The sequence below is a fragment of the Pipistrellus kuhlii genome, unplaced genomic scaffold (assembly GCF_014108245.1).
Source record: "Pipistrellus kuhlii isolate mPipKuh1 unplaced genomic scaffold, mPipKuh1.p scaffold_m20_p_10, whole genome shotgun sequence".
Classification (NCBI taxonomy): domain Eukaryota; kingdom Metazoa; phylum Chordata; class Mammalia; order Chiroptera; family Vespertilionidae; genus Pipistrellus; species Pipistrellus kuhlii.
This window is the reverse complement of record NW_023425405.1, coordinates 50,111,211-50,132,371: the sequence shown is the minus strand read 5'-3', so window position 1 is coordinate 50,132,371 and position 21,161 is coordinate 50,111,211. Positions and strand designations below refer to the sequence as shown.

Here is a 21,161-nt window from a genome sequence, read left to right as displayed (position 1 = left end):
GACAACACACTCAGATGGTGTAACTGTGGGAAACACGCAGTTGCATACATTGCCAAAGGAAATTCAAAATTCCCTGCAAAGGGTAGCCAAATCTAGCAAAATTCTACATGCACTTAGCCTTTCGCCCAACGCTCCCTTTTCTAGGGATCCATCCAAAGATAAAATGGCAAAAGCACACAAAAACATAGAGCCCTAGATGGTTTGGCTCAGTGAATAGAGCAGCTGCCGGTGTACTGAAAGGTCCCAGGTTTGATTCTGGTCAAGGGCACATGCCTGGGTTGCAGGCTCGATACCCAGTAGAGGGTGTACAGGAGGCAGCTGGTCAATGATTTTCTCATCATTAATGTTTCTATCTCTCTCTCCCTCACCCTTCCTCTTTGAAATTAATAAAAATAAAAAAACAAACAAAACAAAAACATATGCAACAGAGTTTCAATGAAAATACTATTCTATCTAATAAGAGCATTTTGCAAATTGACCATACCTCTGCTATGCTCATCAGCCACGCCCATCAGCCAATCAGGAGCAAGTATGCAAATTAACCCAACCAAGATGGCTGCGGCCATGGAGAGAGCAGGAGGCTTGGGTTTCCCCAGCAATGGAGAAAGCCAAACTTCCCGTCCACTCTGGCCAGCCCTGAACTCCACTTAAGGCTACAAAGTTTCAATTGTAGAAGATAAATAAATCCCAACAAAAATGGCGGCAGCCATGGAGCTGGAGAGAGCAAGAGGCTTGGGTTGCCCCTGGTGATGGAGGAAAACAAGCTTCCTGGCCTACCTTGGCCTCCATTCAAGGCTACAGAGTTTCTTTTATAGAAGATTAATAAATTTCAACAAAAATGGTGGTAGCCAGAGTTGGAGAGAGCAGGAGGCTTGGGTTTCCCCTGGCAATCGAGGAAGCAAAGTTTTCTGCCCGCCCTGGCCTGCCTTAGGCTCCGCTCAAGGCTGCAAAGTTTCAATTATAGAAGATAAATAAATCCCAGATACCAGGGCCTCCACTTGGGTTGCCAGGGGGCACTGCTGGCCTCTAAACCATTACAGGTCCCTCGCCCAGGCCACCCCACTCCCCAAGGGAACTCCCACCTTGATCAGGGACACCCGTCAGGGAAAACCAGCCGGCCCCCACCCATGCACCAGGCCTCTATCTTAGCTAATAAAAGAGTAATATGCAAACTGTCACTCCAGCACACAAGATGGCTGCCCCCATGTGGACACAAGATGGCTGCTACAAGATGGCCAGCAGGGAAGGGCAGCTGGGGACAATCAAGCCTGCAGGGGAGGGCAGTTAGGGGTGATCAGACCACAGAGGAGGAAAGTTGGAGGCAACCGAGCTGCAGGGAAGGGCAATTGGGGGGGACACAGGCCTGCAAGAGAGGGGAGTTGGGGGGACCAGGCCTGCAGGGGAGGGCAGTTTGGGGCAATCAGGCTGGCAGGGGAGTGATCAGGCTGGCAGGCAGAAGTGGTTAGGAGCAATCAGGAAGGCAGGCAGGTGAGCAGTTGGAAGCCAACAATCCTGGATTGGAGAGGGTGCAGGCTGGGCTGAGAGAGACACACACACACAATGCACGAAATTCGTGCTCCGGGGCTCTAGTTTGTAATGAAAACAAAGTAAAACAAAAAATGAAAATAACCCAATTGTCCATGAAACAGGAATAGTTCAATACAGTATCATTATTCAAAACCAGCTGTATTGGTATCAGCATGTTTTAAGCCAAAATGAAAGTTGTAGCAACGTTATACTTCTAAATTCTGTTCCTAAAAATGAAACACTATTCCAAATAATAAACTAATGAATCCACATCTTTTCAAAGAACAAACATATTTAACTTCTTTAAAACAATAGGTTACCTATGTATTTTCCTATATAATTTAAATTTATTTATTTTCCTCTAGTTTCCATATTTCCTACATTCTTATTCTATAATCTATAAAAAAGAATATTTAAAAATCTGTACCTGAGATTGTAAATTATACAATCAACATTCAGCAGTAAGATATTTCCATTTGATTAAAAATATGCAGGCCACTTATTCTCTCAACCACACTGATCCTACTTAGTATAGATCTTTTTCACCCACCTGACAAATTTTCCCTTTTTCGGCGTTGTAGTAGCACTGCTCTCTCTTTATCCAAACTCCTACATTTAAAATATTAGCATGATTATTATTTATCAAACTTTCATAAATTTAAATATAAAGCAGGTTTGTTTTAAATGTGACAAACTTACAATTTCTCTAATGTTCTCACTGAAAACCCAACAGTATAAAATACATGTACTGCCCCTTCCCTCACATTAGATTTCATCTAGCATCATTAGCACTATATGCCAGTTTAGTGATTATAATTGCACTGGTAAGAAAATCTTTTTTTTTTTAATGTAGGAAACTAGTACATCTTTTTAAAATAAATTTTAATTGAATAGTTAAAGCAAAGAATCTGGAAAAGAATGTTAACATGTGTAACAAAAGTTATAAATTAAATTTCTTAAAAGAAACGAATGACACTAAATTAGTCTATTTGCATTACATCATTTGCCTAAAATTACTTCCACTTATGAAATAATAAACACTAAACATTTAGTCAAATATTTCATTAACTTCCTTCAGCCTCCACTCAAGAAGTACATTAAATTATCAGTAGTAATTGTTTTAATTTCCCCCTATATTTTGCTAACTCGGTGGTCAGCAAACTGCACCTCATGAGCCACATGTGGCTCTTTGGCCTCTTGAATGCTTGAATGTGGCTCGGCATTAGAACCACTTCTTCAAAATAGACTTGTCCAGGCAGAAAACCGACTTTTGCTCATGGGCCACGAAGTTTCAATCACACTGTATGTGGGCGCCTACACGTGGTATTTTGTGGAAGAGCCACACTCAAGGGGCCAAAAAGTCGCATGTTGCTCACGAGCTGCGGTTTGCCGACCACTGGCCTAACTTATTAGTCTAGAGGTCAAATAATACTAGATAGTATTTTGAGATGGGAGAATAAGGGTTCTAGACCAAAATGCCTACAACTTAGTAATAGACTTGCCTTAATGTCTACTAGAATATGCAAGGATCCTATAACACCAATGATAACTATCTTAATCATCATAGAATAATGGCAGTTATTGTTCAATTGACTATCTTCCCTAAAGGTCAGTTTTTAATCAACTCTTAGTGGTTAAAATAACAGTTACTTATAGTCCTAGCCAGTTTGGGTCATATATGATAATTATTTTGTGGTTATGGTTATTTTTAAAAATTATTTTAAGTATATATACGTAAATACATATGTCTTAAATATATAAGGAAACATATGAATAAAATATCTTGGATTTACATTAAAGTAATATGTGAAGGGGAGAAGAAATAGATGGCAAAATAAATGAAAAAAGGTTGTTAATAATTGTTGAAGGATGGTGGTGGAAATATGTCAATTCAGTATACTATTTATTTTTATATAGGTTTGACATGCCCTAATAAAAAGATTTTTTTTAAACATACAAAAGGACCAGTAGGTGTGGCTCAGCAGTTAAGGGTCAACCTATGAACCGGAGGTCACAGTTCAATTCCTGGTCAGGCACATGCCTAGGTTACAACTAGATCCCCAGAAGGGACTTGCAGGAGGCAACCAATCAATGATTCTCTCTCATCATTGATATTTCTACCTGAAATCAATAAAAATTATTATATTAAAAAATACAAAAGAACTAAAAAGAAAAAAGAGAGAATCATAGACATGGACAACAGCGTGGTAATTTCAGAAGGAGGATGGTAGATGGAGGTGAAAGAAGATATAAGGGGGATAAGTGGTGATAGGAAAAAAAAAACAACCTACAAAAAGGTATCATTTCACACCTGTTAAAATGGCTATTATCAATAAATCAACAAACAACTGCTGGGGTGGATGTGGAAAAAAGGGAACCCTAGTGCACATACAATGACACACAAAACCACCACAAAAAAGAAATGGGAGAAAAACACATTACTGCAAACCTACAAATTTCTGTAACTGAGGCAATGTCCTCCTAGTAACTCTTTAACAGAGTGCATCCCAGTGAAAAAACATGGCATTACATAGAAGATGCACTATTATTTCATGCATCATTAAAAAAGTAAAAATGCTACTAACTATAACATTATCAATAGATTCTTACTGATTTTAGGATTGTCAGAATACACAAACAAAAAAAAACTCATTATTATTCATACATAAATTTCTTTTAACTAAAGATTATCTCAGTAAAATTATGGGCAATCTTATTGGTATGCATAACTTACCGAGGCTGACAACGTTCACATAGATATGTGTCAGGAATATGCTGCCTATCAATCCCCATGCAGTCAATATGTTGCCACACACTTTAAAAAAAAAAAAAAAAAAAAAAAAAAAAAAAGCAAAAAGCAGAACATATAAAGTATTTTTAAAATCATCCTTAAATTAAGACTTGATATTCCATTTAACTATCACTTAAGTGCCTATTTTCCATTTAATATACTAAAAAGTGCTGTGAGGAATTCATAGAAATATGTCCTCAGGGAGATAAAACTTTGAGATGTAAAAACAAGAGGACAAATACATTATATATAATATAAATTTATAAAGCAAATAAAATTTTAAACTGCAAAAGATATACATTATAAATATTATTGGCAATCACAAAGTAGAGAGGTCCACACTACTTGGAGTTAATGGAAAAAGCACCTTGGAAAACAATGAACTTGAATAGAACCTTGTTTGGGTCTTTAGGAAGAAAAGATTAGTTACTATAGCAATGTTTTCTTCAAGTATGCAGATATGAGGAGCAATAGTCAGATGTGGTTAATATCTATGAAGAGGAAAATTCATTTTGAAAGAAAAGACTAAACATGTATTAGTAATGTATAGTCAGATTATATAGGACTTGGAATGTCAGGATACGTGTAAATTTTTTCTAATGGCAATAGATAACAAGAGGTGCTATGGTGGTATAAACTGTTAATTCAAAGAAGTAAAGAAACTGAAAGCAAAACAAAACACACAAATAAGAGGCTTTTCCAAAATTCCAGACCTGAGTTAAAGGACAGAACTAGAATGATGGCAGAGAAGATGAAGTTAAAGAATCCAGAAAATATTCCATGAGGACAGAGATTAAACCAACTGTGTTCTCTATTTTTAATGGAATACAATGACCAGCTTGAGGCAAACTTTTCAATTTGTGACTTTAATTGGTCTAAAGTTGACATATTTGCCTATTCTAAAAACAGTTATATCTTTTTATAATAACTAGAGGCCCAGTGCACGAAAATCCGTGCTTTGGGGGTGGGGAGATCCCTCAGCCCCGCCTGCAACCTCTCACAATCCAGGACCCCTCAGGTAGGGTCCCTAGGCCTGGCCTGAGATCAGGGCCTATAGGGACTTTCCTTCCCCAGGCTGTAGGTAGCTGGCCCCACCCCTGCCACTGCTTGCCATCTGTGCAGCACTGCCCCCTCCTCCCCTGCTACGGGTGGCCTCCCTCTGCAGGCGACAGGCTGGGGTGCAATGGCGTGGCTGGCCTGGGTCTCCCTTTTTCTTTGCTGGGTGGGGGGGGCGGGGGCAGCCTTGTGAAGAGCTGTCTGCCTATCTGATTGCCCCTAACCACTTGCCTACCTACCTGGTCACCACTAACCACTGATCTGCCTACCTGATCACCCCTAATTACTCAGCCTGCCTGCCTGATTGCTCCTAACAGCTTGCTTGGTGGTGGGGCCAGTCTGGTGAAGGGCCATCTGCCTATCTGATTACCCCTAACTGCTGGCCTGCCTACCTGATCACCCCTAACTGCTGGTCTGCCTATGTGATCACCCCTAACCACTCTGCCTGCCTGATTGCCCCTATCCACTTGTTTGGGGGCGGGGCCAGCACTGACTTCCTGTTGGTCAGCCTCCAGTCGTTAAGACCCAGGGTTTTTATATATTAGGATTAGCTACTTCTAATATATAAAGCTATGAAATTAACAACTATTGTACTGTTGTTCTTCATTTAACCGAAAATCTTGGGATAAGAACTAGTAGAAGGTGGAAGGCAATGGAATATATGTCTAAGTATATAAAAAATGTGGGGGCAGGGGAGTAAAAAAAACAACAAAAACGCACCACAAAGGCATGCCCAGCCTGTGTGTCTCAGTGGTTGAGGGTTGAGTATTGAGTTATGAAACAGGAGATCATAGTTTGATTCCTGGTCAGGGTACATGCCCAGGTTGTGGACTCAATCCCCAGTGGGGGGGCATGCAGAAGGCAGCCTATCAGTTGATTCTCTCTCATCAGTGATGTTATATCCCTCTTTCCTTCTCCTTTCCTCTCTGAAATAAAAAACATGTATATACTTTTTAAAAGGCAGAGCACCCTAAAAGGAGGGTTAGAATAAGAAATTAAGTTAAATTTGGGGGATAAGCAATAATGTCATGCAGAAAACAGAACTAGAAAATAAATAAATGATCAGAGCTCTAAATGTCAAATTTGAAAGAGATGAGAATAAGTAGTGAGTATATGAAAATACACAGAGGCAATAAAAACAAGAATAAAAAAGAAATGCAGTACACTATAAGTTAAGCAGTAAAAAAATAGAATGATAAAAAGAAGATTCATAACAAAGACAACAGTTGCTGAGAAGCAAATACCTTGAGTAATACAAAAACTGAACTGTTCCTTTAAGATTTTATAGATAGGTATAAATTCTAAGGACTACTTCATTATTTTCTAATAGGGATTATTCTATATTCTATATAGATCAAAGTAATTAAATCAAAAGAAAAACACTGTTTAGATTATGCATTAAAATAAAAACATTGCAAAAAATTGTATGTAATTTATCACAGACAAAATCAGCTAAAAGAAAGCTATTTTATATTACTGGTTAAAATATGAATTGAAATATATTCTAGTAAGTAGCTAATAAAAATAATGAGGATAACAAGTTATTAATGTTATTTTTTAATTCTTTAAATTTGCCTCATGAATAAATTTACTGGAGTGATTGCTCATGGTACTGATATGTGTCACAGGTAATAAGAATTCATTTTTAAATTTGAAAATGTTTTTATTAATGTTTTTATGAGTATTAACTCAAGTATTAAAATTACAATTTTTCATAAAAATATCAAATTTCACATTCCACTTAAGACTACCTTTTTTCCCCTTTTGGCAAAGATAAATCAACTTTTTGAAATATAACCCTAACTGCATGTTTATATAACAATAACATCCAAACCTTAATCACTTAATCTAATAAATGGTAACAATATTACAAAATAATGCAAAGTAATTTACATTTGGCTCTAGGATGCATAGTTATACTCACACTGGACTATTTCAAATCAAATAACAAAGCTAGGACATAAGAACCAGACCCAGGGAATTCTGTAAAACTATCAAGCTTTCTAACTCACAACAGTGCACTGCTTGAATACTTTAATTCCCACACTATGCAGGGGATGGACTCAATAACTTTCAGGCTGAAATCCTACTGTTCCCTCTCCATCCTCCCCAACTCCCTCCCACCAGGAAAAAAAAAGAAAGAAAGGAAGAAGAAAACAAAGCCCCACTTTCTGTCCCAATCACACCTTCTCTAGGGGAAGAGGCCTTTCTTGGTGGTTGAACCAGGGTTGGGGGAGGGGAGACTGTGGTTCTGGTTCAAGGAGACTCCAGAGTGCTGCAAGGTTCAAGTCAAAAGGAGGTGAGAGAGTCAGGTCAAACAAACATCAATCAAAATGTATAATTTCCCCCAAATTGGAAAAATCACAGTTGACTATACAGCACAAATAATTCCAAAAGAAATATATAGGACTCAATTCTCTCCTCATTTCTATCTTGTCTACTACTTTATATTTTTATATTGCTATTAGAAGAGTGACAAGAAAGATGTGATCCTATATGAATAATGATCAAAACTGATTGCCTAATACTCAAATAATGAGGAGTTCTAATCAACTTTAAGATAGACTTTTCCCATAGGGGCTTTTTTCTAGGAGCAAAACAGACTGCATTGATAATAGCAGAGGTCTCACTTTAAAATGCATTCATAATTCCCTCAAAAGTGACTTTATTTTTTTCCAACATTAACAATCAAAGGTAGCAACAGTCAACAAAAATAAACTAATGGTGTGAAATATTTTACCTGCATTTGTCACAACAGATCATGTATCCATCATCATGTGTAAAACCGCATATGCACCTGGTTACATCAGTACCATAACTTCCATCCTCAGATGTGCTGATTGTAGTAGCACTGGAAGTTTCATCAAAATTTGGAGTGGTAAATATGCCTACTTCATTTTTGCTAATAAGAACTGCTGGAGGAGGTGAGGCCGGAGGTGTTGGAGGAGGACGAGCACCATAATTATGGTCCTGGATTATTGAACACAAATACAACACAACATAATTTCAATAATAAGATGAACTAATAAGTTAAAATTCAATCCTTAATTTGAATGGCCCATTTATTTCTTAATATCTCTAAAACAATGACTTGAAAAGCTAAATATTAAACCATAGTAGTGAGAGAAAATGTCAATCTACAACCTTGATCACCTTCACAATGATTTCCCTCAAACTCTACCTCCTAATCCCCCATATCAGAAGATATCTTCACAGTCCTATTGGTTACATAGCTTCTTTGCCTTCAAGATAAAATCAGGTGCAAGCAGTGAGAACAGAAATAAAAAGAACTCAGGAATGTAAAGGCTAAAGAATAACAAAACAACTAAAACAGACATATTATCCCTATAAAGTATTAATAGAAGATTTTTCTAAAATTGGGTATTTTTTATTCTGTTCAGTGAAAATCTTTCATAATTGTACTCAATAATATCACAAATGTGTCCAGTTTTGCAACTGTTCTGATCTAAGCTCTGCCCCTTACTACCTTGTTTCCCCGAAAATAAGACATCCTCCGAAAATAAGACTTAGCACATGGAAAGATAAGACATCCCCTGAAAATAAGACCTAGCGCAACTTTGGGAGAAAAAATTAATATAAGACACGGTCTTATTTTCAGGGAAACAGGGTAGCTATGTAACACTAAGTTAAGTCAGATAAGCTTTCATTTTCTTAGCTATGTATTTATTCCTTATCTCATGAAGTTGTTTTTGAAGATTAAATTAGATATATGTAAAAATACCACGGAGTCTGGCACATAGTGCTCAATAAATAGTAAATATATAATTTACTATATAAATTACTATATAATTTAGAATTAACAGTAGATAGTACAATTTTACCTAGTCTTTTTTTTTCTATTTATTTTTTCCATCACCATTTATCCCTTCTATGCTCTCTTCCACCTCCACCCCCACAATCACCACACTGTTGTCCATGTCCATAAGTTCTTTTTTTTCTTCTCAATCTTTTCACCACTCCCAACAGCTTGCGCCTCTATCCCCCCACTACTCCCCCAACCAAGGCTATCTGTCTGCTCTCTCTGAGTCGGTCTAGTTTGCTTGGTGGTTTAGTTTATTCATTAAATTACACATATGAGTGAAATCCTATGGTACTTGTCTTTCTCTGACTGGCTTATTTCACTTATATAAGGTTCTCCATTATGCTAATAGTAGATAGTACAATTTTACCTATATTCTTTTTATAAAGAAGGAATGTGTCCTAGCTGGTTTGGCTCAGTGGATAGAGCATCGGCCCTTGGACTGATGGGTCCCAAGTTCAATTCCGGGCAAGGGCACAGTACTTCAGTTGTAGGCTCGATCCCCAGCCCTGGTCTGGGTGAGTCTGGGAGGCAATCAATTGATGTGTCTCTTTCACACTGATGTTTTTATCTGTCTCTCCCTCTCCCTTCTACCCTCTCTAAAAATCAATGAAAAAATATCATCAGATTAACAAAACAAAAAGAATGTATTTTAATATCACGCTATTAATAGCATAAAATACAAAATAATAGTAATAATACTTATAAAGAAAAGAATTCCTCTTATAGAATTTTAACTCCTTGAATAAATAGTTAGATCAATGAAATATTACGCTATTAATTATGTACCTGTTTAGATAGTATAAAACAAGTATGCTTTTCAAGTATTCAGTTTTAAGTACAATGCCACACACATCTACTTTCAAGCTCTAGATATAATAGCCTTCAAAACACACACACACACACACACACACACACACACACACTCTCTTTCTTTCTCTCTCTCTCTCTCTCTCTCTCTCTCTCATACACACAACACACCCCCTTCTAAAGAAATGCTTGACACTTACCGCATAAGGCAAACCAATGTAACTGTGTGAATGATGCGAGCTGCTGGTATATAACTGGTGGGGATAACTGTTGGATTTCTCAACTACCACAGGGCTAGCTTCTACGGATTCTGGTCTGGAGGGGAAAAAGTTGTATAAAAGAGAATTCCATTCATTTTTTTTTTTCCTTTTAAGCAATTTAAAATTATAAGCACTTAGTTTATTGGCTATACAAATAAAATGTCTTGTTGTAACTGAGTCATTATTTATTTTGCCATTGCCAATAAAATGTTTTTTTGTAGTAGACACCCTGTGGATAAGATATATCCTATCTAGATTCCATATTATAATAAAACTTTTGTTTAATTAAAATGAATGTCCTATCTGCTGCTGTGGCTCAGTGGTTGGGCATCGACCTATGAACCAGGAGGTCACAGTTTGATTCCCTGAGTTGCAGATGTCCTGTGAGGGGGGGAAGGAGGGGAGAAGGGAGAGGAGCAGATGGGGAAGGAAAGTAGGTGGGGGGGAGAGGAAGCTGGTCAATGATTCTCTCTCATCATTGATATTTCTGTCTCTCTCCCCCTCCTTCCTCTCTGAAATCAATTAAAAAAATATTTTTTAAGAATTACATAGAAGGAAGAAGTAGAGTTTTAGCAATTCCTGATCTACATTACTGTTATTAATGCAACATGAAGGAATTATGGTCAGAGTAGAAAGATTAACTTTTTTTTTTTTTAAGCAGAACATAAGAAGGTTTAATTTACAAAGAAAGGAAATCCACTCTGATGTAATGTGATGGGCAGCTTGGCAAGCTGAAGTGGAGCCATGTGACTCTTATTTGGGAGTTCAGAAGGTGACACCCCTGCCTACCGTCCTGGGCAGGAGCACAGCCCCCACCTCAGGTCCCACACACACCTCCTCACACTGCCAGGCTGCCCAGGGTGCTGAGGGGCTGGTCAGACCACACCCTGGGGGTCCTGTCCGCCCTCCGTCATGTGGGCCAGTTTGCTGGTTTGGGTTTGTCATGTCTCCCATGTACCCTCCAGTTCCAGTGGCCTCTCCTAGCCTCTGTCTGTCTAGCTGACACCCTAACAATCCTAATGTTAATCCTGAAAAGAAATCTTACAAATCTAGAGAGTGGTGATGTTGGCAAGGTCAACGCAGTGGACAAATTTCCTGATTAACTCTTAAAGATTTAGATTAAACTCTGAATATATTTCTAATGAGTACTGCCAAAACTTTTATATTTTGGAGTTAGAAATAAAAAATAAAGCTTTTAATACAAGCATGTGAACAAGTCACCAAATACTTTGCATAACCTCATGATTCAAATTAAAGCTGCAGCACTGATAAGCTGGCAATGTAAAAAGGCAGAAATATTTTATCAAGATCCTCATTTCTTGATCATAGTATCTTCCCTGCCAGGTAAGTATAAGTTCCTCATTTCTAATGACACTTCTTACTAAATGTTATTTTTAAAAGGTTAACAAATTAAGCACTGAGCTATGAACCAGGTCACGGTTGATTCTAGCCAGGGCACAGGCTTGGGTTGCAGGCTCCATCCCCAGTGGGGGACGTGCAGGAAGCAGATGATCAATGATTCTCTCTCACCATTGATGTTTCTATTTCTCTCTCTCCCCCTCCCCCTCTGAAATCAATAAAAATATATTTTAAAAAACACATTAAGAATTGTTGGACAACAGATATACATAGAAGAGTTCTTAAAAAGTCCCATAATGACTGTGAGGGAAGCCTGGGTTCTGCACTGCCAGAACACAATAAATCTGAAAACAATGTTGTGACCAATATCAAAAGTCAAACATCCTTTGATCCAGTAACACCATCTTCGGAACTTTATCCCAAGAAAGTAATCCCACTATTAAAGACTCGCAGAATTGAGATGTTCATTGAAATACTATTCATAAAACTAAATATAAGAGCAGAAATCATTCAAATGTCCAATCAATAGAAAACAATTAAATCTGAGCAAACCTACCATGTTTACATATGTATTGTATAACCAGAAAATCATACTAATAAAAATCACTCTATTAGAGCCAAAGAAGTTTCCCTCCTGAAATATCACAAACCTTAATAAATTTTTAATGACAGGTCTAGAGATAATATGCAATAATAATAATTTTTGTCAATAGCTGCTATAGTGCTCTATTTAGCCAATTTTTGTATATTCACATATATACTGACTTAGCATACCAGTATAACATTTATCATCAAGTAAGAATCTCCAACCCCTAAGAGATAATGGATTTAGGCAAGAGATAACTATGGAAGCTAAAATCTTAAAAGGTTTGAAAACTGATGAATAGATAAGGTTGACAACAGCATGTTGATTACTTATCACTACCAAGTTAGACAACCACGTTTATTATGTGCCTCTGCTAATGCTATTCAATAGAAATTACAAAGTCCCACATAGAAAAATACCATGCTAAAGAGAAAAATGAGAGAAAAGGGGAGAGGGTGAAATTTGAGGCTAATTACATCTCTAGTTCTAAATGCCAGGTAGAATATTATATGATATCAAATTCAGAACGTTGAAAATTCTATAGGCCAAATGACCAGTTTCGTCAGCTGGCTATATATATTGTAAGGGAAAACAAATTTAAAAGGTTGTCACAGATGAAAAGAGATTCAAGAGACATTTCAATCAATACAATGTGTGGATCTTGTTTGGGTCCCAATTTGAACACAACAATTACAAAAAGACATTTTTGAGACAAGTGAGGGAAAACTGAAGATGAACTAGTATTTAAGGGTATTTTATGTTAAGGAAATATTCTTAATTGTTATAATATTGAGATAATAGTATTGTGGTGTTTTTTTTTTAAAGCCCCTCTTAGTGATATACATTGAAGAATATATAGGTAAAAAGATATGAGGATTTGCTTTAAAATATTTTAAATAAAACTGTAGGATAGCCCTAACCAGTTTAGCTCACTGGATAGAGCATTGGCCTGTGTTTGATTCCAATCAAGGGCATGTACCTTGGTTGCGGGCACATCCCCAATAGGGAATATGCAGGAGGCAGCTGATTGATGTTTCTCTTTCATCGATGTTTCTATCTCTATTCCTCTCCCTTCCTCTCTGTAAAAAAATCAGTAAAATATATTTTTAAAAAACCACACGATAACACAGACACATTTATCTTAACAAACAAACCAAGAAACAAATAAACACCTGCAGGATAGAGGAAACAAGGTTGGCAAAACTGTGAATAATGCTAAAGCTAAGTGATGGCTACTTGGGATAGATAATTATACTGTTCTCCCTAATGCTGTATGTAGTTTTGTATTTTTGTACTAAAAAATGTTTTTAAGTTCCCCAAGTTACTTTTCTTTCTTTTTTTTCAATTTTTTTACTTTACTGATTTTTTACAGAGAGGAAAGGAGAAGGATAGAGAGCTAGAAACATTGATGGGAGAGAAATATCGACCAGCTGCCTCCTGCACACCCCCCACCGGGGATGTGCCCGCAACAAATGTACATGCCCTTGACAGGAATCGAACCTGGGACCTTTCAGTGCGCAGACAGACGCTCTATCCACTGAGCCAAACCGGTTTCGGCCCTAAGTTACTTTTAAATCTTACATTTAATATATTTTACACAATACGTACCTGGAGGAATGGTATACTACCTCTTTTGCTCCCAACTCAGGAAGATGTCTTCAGTATTTTTATTTCTAATAAACATCTATTTGTGGAATCTCTCTTAACCCTTTAATTTCAACATGCTTCTCTAGGTTTACTTCAAAGTGCTCTTTAAGGAGCACTTTCCTGATTGCTTCAACTCATCATCTATAATAATCTATAATAATAAAGGCATAATATTCTAATTAAACAGGACATTCTTCCAGATGACCTTCTGGATGAAGCTGGGGCTGTAAGGGAAGCCTGGGTCCTGGGTGCCGGAGGGAAGCCCGTGCTCTTGCAAGAATTTTGTGTATTGGGCCTCTAGTAATTTTATAAAGCCTACTAGAGGCCCGGTGCACAAAATTTGTGCACGAGAGGGGGGGGGGGGGAGGGTGGTCCCTCAGCCCAGCCTGCATCTTCTCCAATCTGTGATGCCTCAAGGGATGTTTGAATGTCCGTTTACAGGGATTGGGCCATAAGGATGTGGCCAGCCTGGGTGAGGTCTGATGGCTGTTTGTAGGCTGGCCAAACCCCTCTTTACATAGACTCTAGAGTTGAGAAAACCATATTTTAATTTTAAACTCTTCTTTTTAACTATATGATCTGGGAAATTTCATTTAAGATAAAAAGAGTGTGATTTAAAATATCCTAGTCAAAATATAATCACTTAAAAAAATACCACCACTTGTTAAAGTTTTGTATGAGAAAGTTGATTTTTTTTAAAATATATATATTTTAAATTGATATAGAGTAGGGGTGTCGAACTCAATTTGAGAAGGGGCCAAAATCTAAAATCCAACCTAAATCGCGGGCCGAATGGTTTACTGAACAGTCATAAACTGTCATTGTGATGGAAACGCAGCGGAGTGCAGTGATGACAGCCCGGTGCGGGCCACATTGCAAGGCCTGGCGGGACGGATTTGGCCCGTGGGCCTTGTGTTTGACACAGGTGATATAGAGAAAGGGAGGGAAAGGGATAAAGAGATAGAAACCATCAATGAGATGGATCTGCTGCTTCCTGCATGCCCCCTACTGGGGATTGAATCTGAAACCTGGGCATGTGTCCTGACTAGGAATATTGGTTCATGGTTCTATGCTCAGTCCACTGAGTCATACCAGCTAGGCATTAAACTTCTTATGTTTAAGAAGTTTATATCCCTCCTATGTCTACATTGTCCTACTGTAGTCTATCATGGTCAGTACATAGTCAGTTACTCAGATAACGTATATAATAACTTCAATTCCTCTCTAGTTGCTCTTTTTCTTTTTCTTGTTAATCCTCACCCCGAAGTATTTTTTCCATTGATTTTTAGACAGAGTGAGAGGAAAGAAAGGAGAGGGAGTGAAGGGGGGGAGGAGAAAGAGGTCGAGAAACAGGGGGGGGGAGGAGCATCAATATGAAAGACACACAGTGATTGGTTGTCTTCCTCATGCGCCCCCTACAGGAGGCCAAGGATCAAACCTGCAATTCAGGAATGTGCCTTTGACTGGGAATCAAACCTACAACCCTTCAATGCATGAGCCTACCACTGTACAAACTGGCCAGGGCTCTAGTTCCTCTTTTAATTCTGCTACTTTCCTACTGCCTTTTAGTATTTCCCAGCTTCCTGAAATAGGTATTAACTAGAACTGCTACTTTACTAGTGAAGAACTACAGCATTCAACTCACTAAAATCCCACCAACTGTGTAAGATTTTTTTTTTACATACAAGGGACATTTTGTTCAATAGCCCTTTGCACCTTTCTGCAATGAAGCTGTAAAATATAGGGTGGGGCAAAAAAGAGCTTTACAGATGCTCATATGGGAAATAATATAGTAATCCTATCTAATAAAAGAGTAATATGCCAACTGATTGTCACTCCAACACACAAATGGCTGCCCCTATGTGGTCAAAGAAGGCTGATCCTATGGACACAAGATGGCCGCCACAAGATGGCCAGCAGGGGAGGGTAGTTGGGAGGGGCCAGGCTGTCAGAGGAAGGAAGTTGGGGGTGACAGGGCTTGCAGGGAAGGGTAATTAGGGGGACCTAGGCTTGCAGGGGAGAGAAGTTGGAGGGGGGGCTGCAGGGGAGGGCAGTTAGGGGCGATCCGGCTAGCAGGGGAGCAATTAGGCATCAATCAGGCTGGCAGGGGAGTGGTTAGGGAGTGATCAGGCTTGCAGACAGACGTGGTTAGGGGCAATCAGGAAGGCAGACAGGTGAGCAGTTGGGAGCCAACAGTCCTGGATTGTGAGAGGGGTCCCAGATTGGAGAGAGTGCAGTCTGGGCTGAGGGACATACACCCCATGCATGAATTTCATGCACCGGGCCTCTAGTTAATAAATAATAATATGCCGAAACCGGTTTGGCTCAATGGATAGAGCATCGGCTTGGGGAGTGAAGGGACCCGGGTTCGATTCCGGTCAAGGGCATGTACCTTGGTTGCGGGCATATCCCCAGTAGGGAATGTGCAAGAGGCAGCTGATCGATGACTCTCTCGCATCGATGTTTCTAACTCTCTCTCTCCCTCTCTGTACAAAATCAATAAAATATACTTAAATAAATAAATAAATAAATAAATAAATAAATAAATAAAAGTGGTGCCAAAAAACCTGACTTCTAAACTGGTTCCACATTCTATAAATAAATAAATAAATAAATAAATAAATAAATAATAATACAATCCAAGAATAAACTGCCTCACATATTCAGAACTGTAAACCTCCTTTTGCCACACCCTGTATATCTAGCTTTAGTTTTTGTCTCTCCTAAACAGATATAAATTAGCTAAGATATGAGCATTCAACAATCACTCCTGTATAATAAACCAAGAGACACTAAAGCAATATAATTTATGACTCAATAGTTGCTATATGCCAGGCTGAAGATATAGTGACCTATTATAAAACAGATAAGGTGTCTGTATTCATGAAACTTGTATTTGAGTACAATGATTAAAAAAAAAACTAAAAAAAAAAAAAACTAAAAAAATAAAAAAAAAACACACAAAAAAACAAGATAATTGCAGAGAGGTTATTCAGATACTATTTTAGACAGTGTAAAGATAAAAGGCTTCAGCCGAAACCGGTTTGGCTCAGTGGTAGAGCATCGGTCTGCGGACTGAGAGATCCCAGGTTCGATTCCAGTCAAGGGCATGTACATTGATTGCAGGCACATCCCCGGTGGAGGGTGTGCAGGAGGCAGCTGGTCGATGTTTCTCTCTCATCAACGTTTCTGCCTCTCTGTGCCTCTCTCCTCCTCTCTGTAAAAAATCAATAAAATATATTTAAAAAAAAAAAAAAGATAAAAGGCTTCACTGGAAAGTTAATATCTGAGCTCAGCTAAGATTGTGCTAAGAAAAGAATACTCCAGGTAGAAGAATGCAAATACAAATGCCTTGATGCATGAACAAATTGAGAATGTTCAAAGAACAAGGAAAATATTATCAATATGGGGAAATAGGTTAAGAGAAGAATAATTGAGTAGACATTAGAGAAGTGGGGCCTTTGGGACCAAAAGAAGTTAGGATTTTAAGTGTTATTTTAAGTGAAACAAAAAAACCCCTGGAAGGTTTTCAAGTGAGAGAACTATATGATTTGGTTTATGCTTCAGAAGAATCACATTAACTTCTACATAGAGAATGAATTGTAGGGGGCACAAAAGAAACTACTGCAGTGTCCAGACAAGAAACAGCAAAGACTTGGACTAGAAATAGAAAGAACTGTACTAATTATAAGTGTGTTTTGGAGGGAAATATAGGATTGACCAATGAATTAGATGTTGAGGGTAAGGGAAAAGGACCAATGAAGGGAGGCAGGTGTAGGTGGGTGGGAAGAGATAAACCAAAGAACTTGTTTGCCTATGACACAACCCATGAAGGTTGCACCCTCCCTCCTCCATTGCTGCTGCCTCCTCCTTCTGCAGCTCCTTGTGCTTCTTCAGTGTGGACCTTGTACCTCTTCTGTAAAGCAGTAGCTGAGGAGACTCCTGAGCTGGCCATGGGAAGGAATCAAGACTGAGAACAAAGATCATATTAATTTTAAGGTAATGGGGCAGGATGGTTCTGTGTTAGTTTAAGATTGAGAGGCATATACCATTTAGTAAACTAATAAAAGTGTATTGTGAACCACAGAGTTTGTCAATGAGGCATATCAGATTCTGATTTTGATGGGCAGCCAACCAATGAAATAGACACACTGCATAGCTGGAAATGGAGGATGAAGATATAACTGACGTGTTCCAGCAGCAGGTAGGAGGTGTCTACTAAAAAGAAAACCTGCTACTTTACTCCAGAACTCTGTTCCTCCAGACCAAGATATTCTCAATTAGAAATTGCAATTTGATCCCACCACATTCTACTGTATAGTGTTCTCAATTCTTTCATTTTCCCCTTTTTCTTGCCTTTATTGTACATAAAGTAACTGATGTAGGTGCACAAATATTTGCATTTTTGAAAACTAAATGGCCAATGGTATATTATGATCTACATCTAATGGAGATGAATGGGGGAAAATACTTGTTAAGTAAATGAGTATTTAGTGGCATGTTCATTCAGAACTTTATCTTTATATTCCAGAAGATATTTAGCTCTTACTGGTTAACAACATAAAAATCCTTGCATACCTGTGTGATTGGAGAATTCTAATGTTTTTTTTTAATCTTTATTGTTGAAAGTATTACATATGGCCCCCTTGTTCCCCCATTGATCCTAGTCCACCCCCACCCTGCTCCACAGACATTCACCACACACACTATTGTTGTGTCCATAGATTATGCATATTTGCAAACAAATTCTTTGATTAATCTCTTACCACCCACCCACACCTGCCTTCCCTCTGAGATTTGAGTCTGTAAAACTAAGGTCAATCTTATAACTTCTTTGTATACTGCTGTTATACGTAGGCCAATCTATCTTTCAGTAGGAATTAAATTACTCCAAAAGAAATGAATCCTAGATAGTTTTCCCTTCAATCAAGCTTCTTATTGTTTAAATAAACTTCTTATTTAATAAACAAAAAAGAATGACACCTTAGGGTTTTGGCTTATGCAACTGGATAGAGATGGAGTTATTAAAAAAAAAAAAAAAAAAAAAAAAAAAAAGATGAGCCTGGAGGAAAACAACAACAAAACAAAACCAGATATGGGGGGAAAATCAAGCCAAAAAAAATAAATAAATAAGAGTGTGTCCAGTTAAGTGTAATACTCAGAAAGTCAATAGTTAAATCTTTCTATTAGGAGAAAGTGGTTATTTACATCAAATTCTGAGAAATCTATATAAATTATAAAAGACAACATAGGTAGTTATAGTGGTGTTGTGCAGCTTGATGTTGAATGCAAACAACTCTTTCAGGGAGCTTGCTGATAAGAGAAACAGAGAAATAAAAGAATAAATAAAATGGACAGGAGTTTTGTTTTAACATAGTTATGTGGTGGGAATGATCTAATATAGAGAGAAACTGAAGATACTTCATCAGGCAAGAGTGAAGTATCAAGATCTTGAAAAGGTGCGAGGGGATAAGATCCAGAGGGCAAGTTTAAGAACAGGATTCCAATAAGAAAAGTGTTGTTTTCCATTTTACAAGAGGAAAAACAATTTGAATATAAATACAAGATTGTAGATATGGAGTTGGGTCACCAGCACCTAAAAGAAGTAGTTGGTATATAATACGCCTTCAATAAATATTTCTAATAAGAATTCTTATCAAGTTGTTAAAATTTTAGCTATTTTTAAAATTTGTTTTGTTGCTGTTAATCCTCACCTGAGGATATTTTTTCCATTGATTTTAGAGAAAGTGGAAGGGAGGAGAAACATCCATGTAATCCATTAGTTGCCTCCTGCATTGGGATCATCTTGCAACCAAGTTATGTGCTCTTGACCAGAATTGAACCCAGGACCCATCACCCCAAGGACTAATGCTTTATCCACTGAGCCAAACTGGCTAAGGCTGTTGTTTTAATTTTAAAGCAAGTCATACCACTGAACTAGTATAGTAGTACTTGCTTTATTATGCCAATGAAATCAGAGAAAAATGGTATTCTTTATTAGAAACTGTACTCCTCAAGATTCACTCTCTCTAAACAAGAGGTCAGCAAACTAGGATCCCTGAGTCAAACCCAGCTTGTTGCCCAACTTTGTAAATAAAGTTTTTGTTTGTTTTTTTTAAAAATATATTTTATTGATCTCTTACAGAGAAGAAGGGAGAGGGACAGAGAGCTAGAAACATCGATAAGAGAGAAACATGGACCAGCTGCCTCCTGCCCATCCCCCACTGGAGATGTGCCTACAACCAATGTACATGCCCTTGACTGGAATCGAACCCGGGATCCTTTAGTCCGCAGGCTAATGGCTCTATCCACTAAGCCAAACCAGTTTCGGCTGTAAATAAAGTTATAATGCAGTGGTTCTCAACCTTCCTAATGCTGTGACCCTTTAATACAGTTCCTCATGTTATGGAGACCCCAACCATAAAATTATTTTCGTTGCTACTTCATAACTATGATTTTTCTATTGTTATGAATCATAATGTAAATATCTGTGTTTTCCGATGGTCTTAGGTGACCCTGCTAGCGGTTCTCAACCTGAGGACTGCTGCTGTAGAGCCTAAGGCCATCGGTATAGTGTGAGAGCAGTTTCTGGACCCCCGACAATGATGTCATGCTAAGTCCTGCTTGGTGTAGGATAGAATAGGACATGAACTACTCAGGAAACAGAATCTTTGCTGCTCCAAAGTGATGTTCAGGCACTGCCCTTGAAGGTATTTTTAAGATCATGTTGTCCAACTTCCAGTTTTATAGACAATAAGATAACTGATATAAGTGTCACAAACTCTAGTTTGAAGCCCTAACTCTACTACTAACTCACCGTGTATCCTTGGGACCTGTCATATAAGCCCTCTAAGTCACATGGTGTTCTATATAGTATATTATAAGAATATTAGAGAGCATCTGTCTTTTCCAATGTCAGAAGGAGTCGTCAAAATACTTCCAGGCCACTTGAAATGCCAGCAAAAGAACAGTAAATTCTTTTCATCCTTTCCATTCACCAGTTCTAGTAGCCCTTCAATAAATTTCTTTAAAACTTAAATTCCATTAACTTCCACTTTCTGGTTTAAAAAAGTTCCATTCAGCAACTATTGTATGTATTGAATCAGAGAACGAGCATATGAATCTTTCCATGTTTCAGCTTCCAACATTGTCACTTGAACCCCTTGCAATTCCAAAAAACAAATAACCACTCAATATTCCCAGCAATAATTTAGTATCAAAGTGGCTGGTTATTAAAAAATAAATAAATTAATTAATTAAATAAAACAAAATCTGTCCAAACAACCACCTAAACCAAATAATCTA

The 21,161-nt window shown here is 37.9% G+C and overlaps 1 protein-coding gene and 1 pseudogene across 11 annotated transcripts in view; one reads left to right on the top strand and one right to left on the bottom strand.

The window, feature by feature from the left end:
- Positions 1-21,161, bottom strand: part of KMT2E (lysine methyltransferase 2E (inactive)) — an 86,961-nt gene that overhangs the window by 37,427 nt on the left and 28,373 nt on the right. For 7 of the 11 annotated variants that reach the window (XM_036429664.2, XM_036429668.2, XM_045578535.1 and 4 more), the window contains 4 exons: positions 10,205-10,319; positions 8,115-8,344; positions 4,262-4,342; positions 2,078-2,136 (listed from right to left, as the gene is read on the bottom strand). In XM_036429664.2, coding sequence (XP_036285557.1) covers positions 2,078-2,136; positions 4,262-4,342; positions 8,115-8,344; positions 10,205-10,319 — 485 coding nt within the window. Of the gene's footprint in view, positions 1-2,077; positions 2,137-4,261; positions 4,343-7,560; positions 7,650-8,114; positions 8,345-10,204; positions 10,320-21,161 lie in introns of all 11 variants that reach the window. The other 4 variants (XM_036429671.2, XM_045578534.1, XM_036429670.2 and 1 more) reach the window with 4 other exon arrangements.
- LOC118714523 lies at positions 17,589-18,078 on the top strand (annotated as a pseudogene).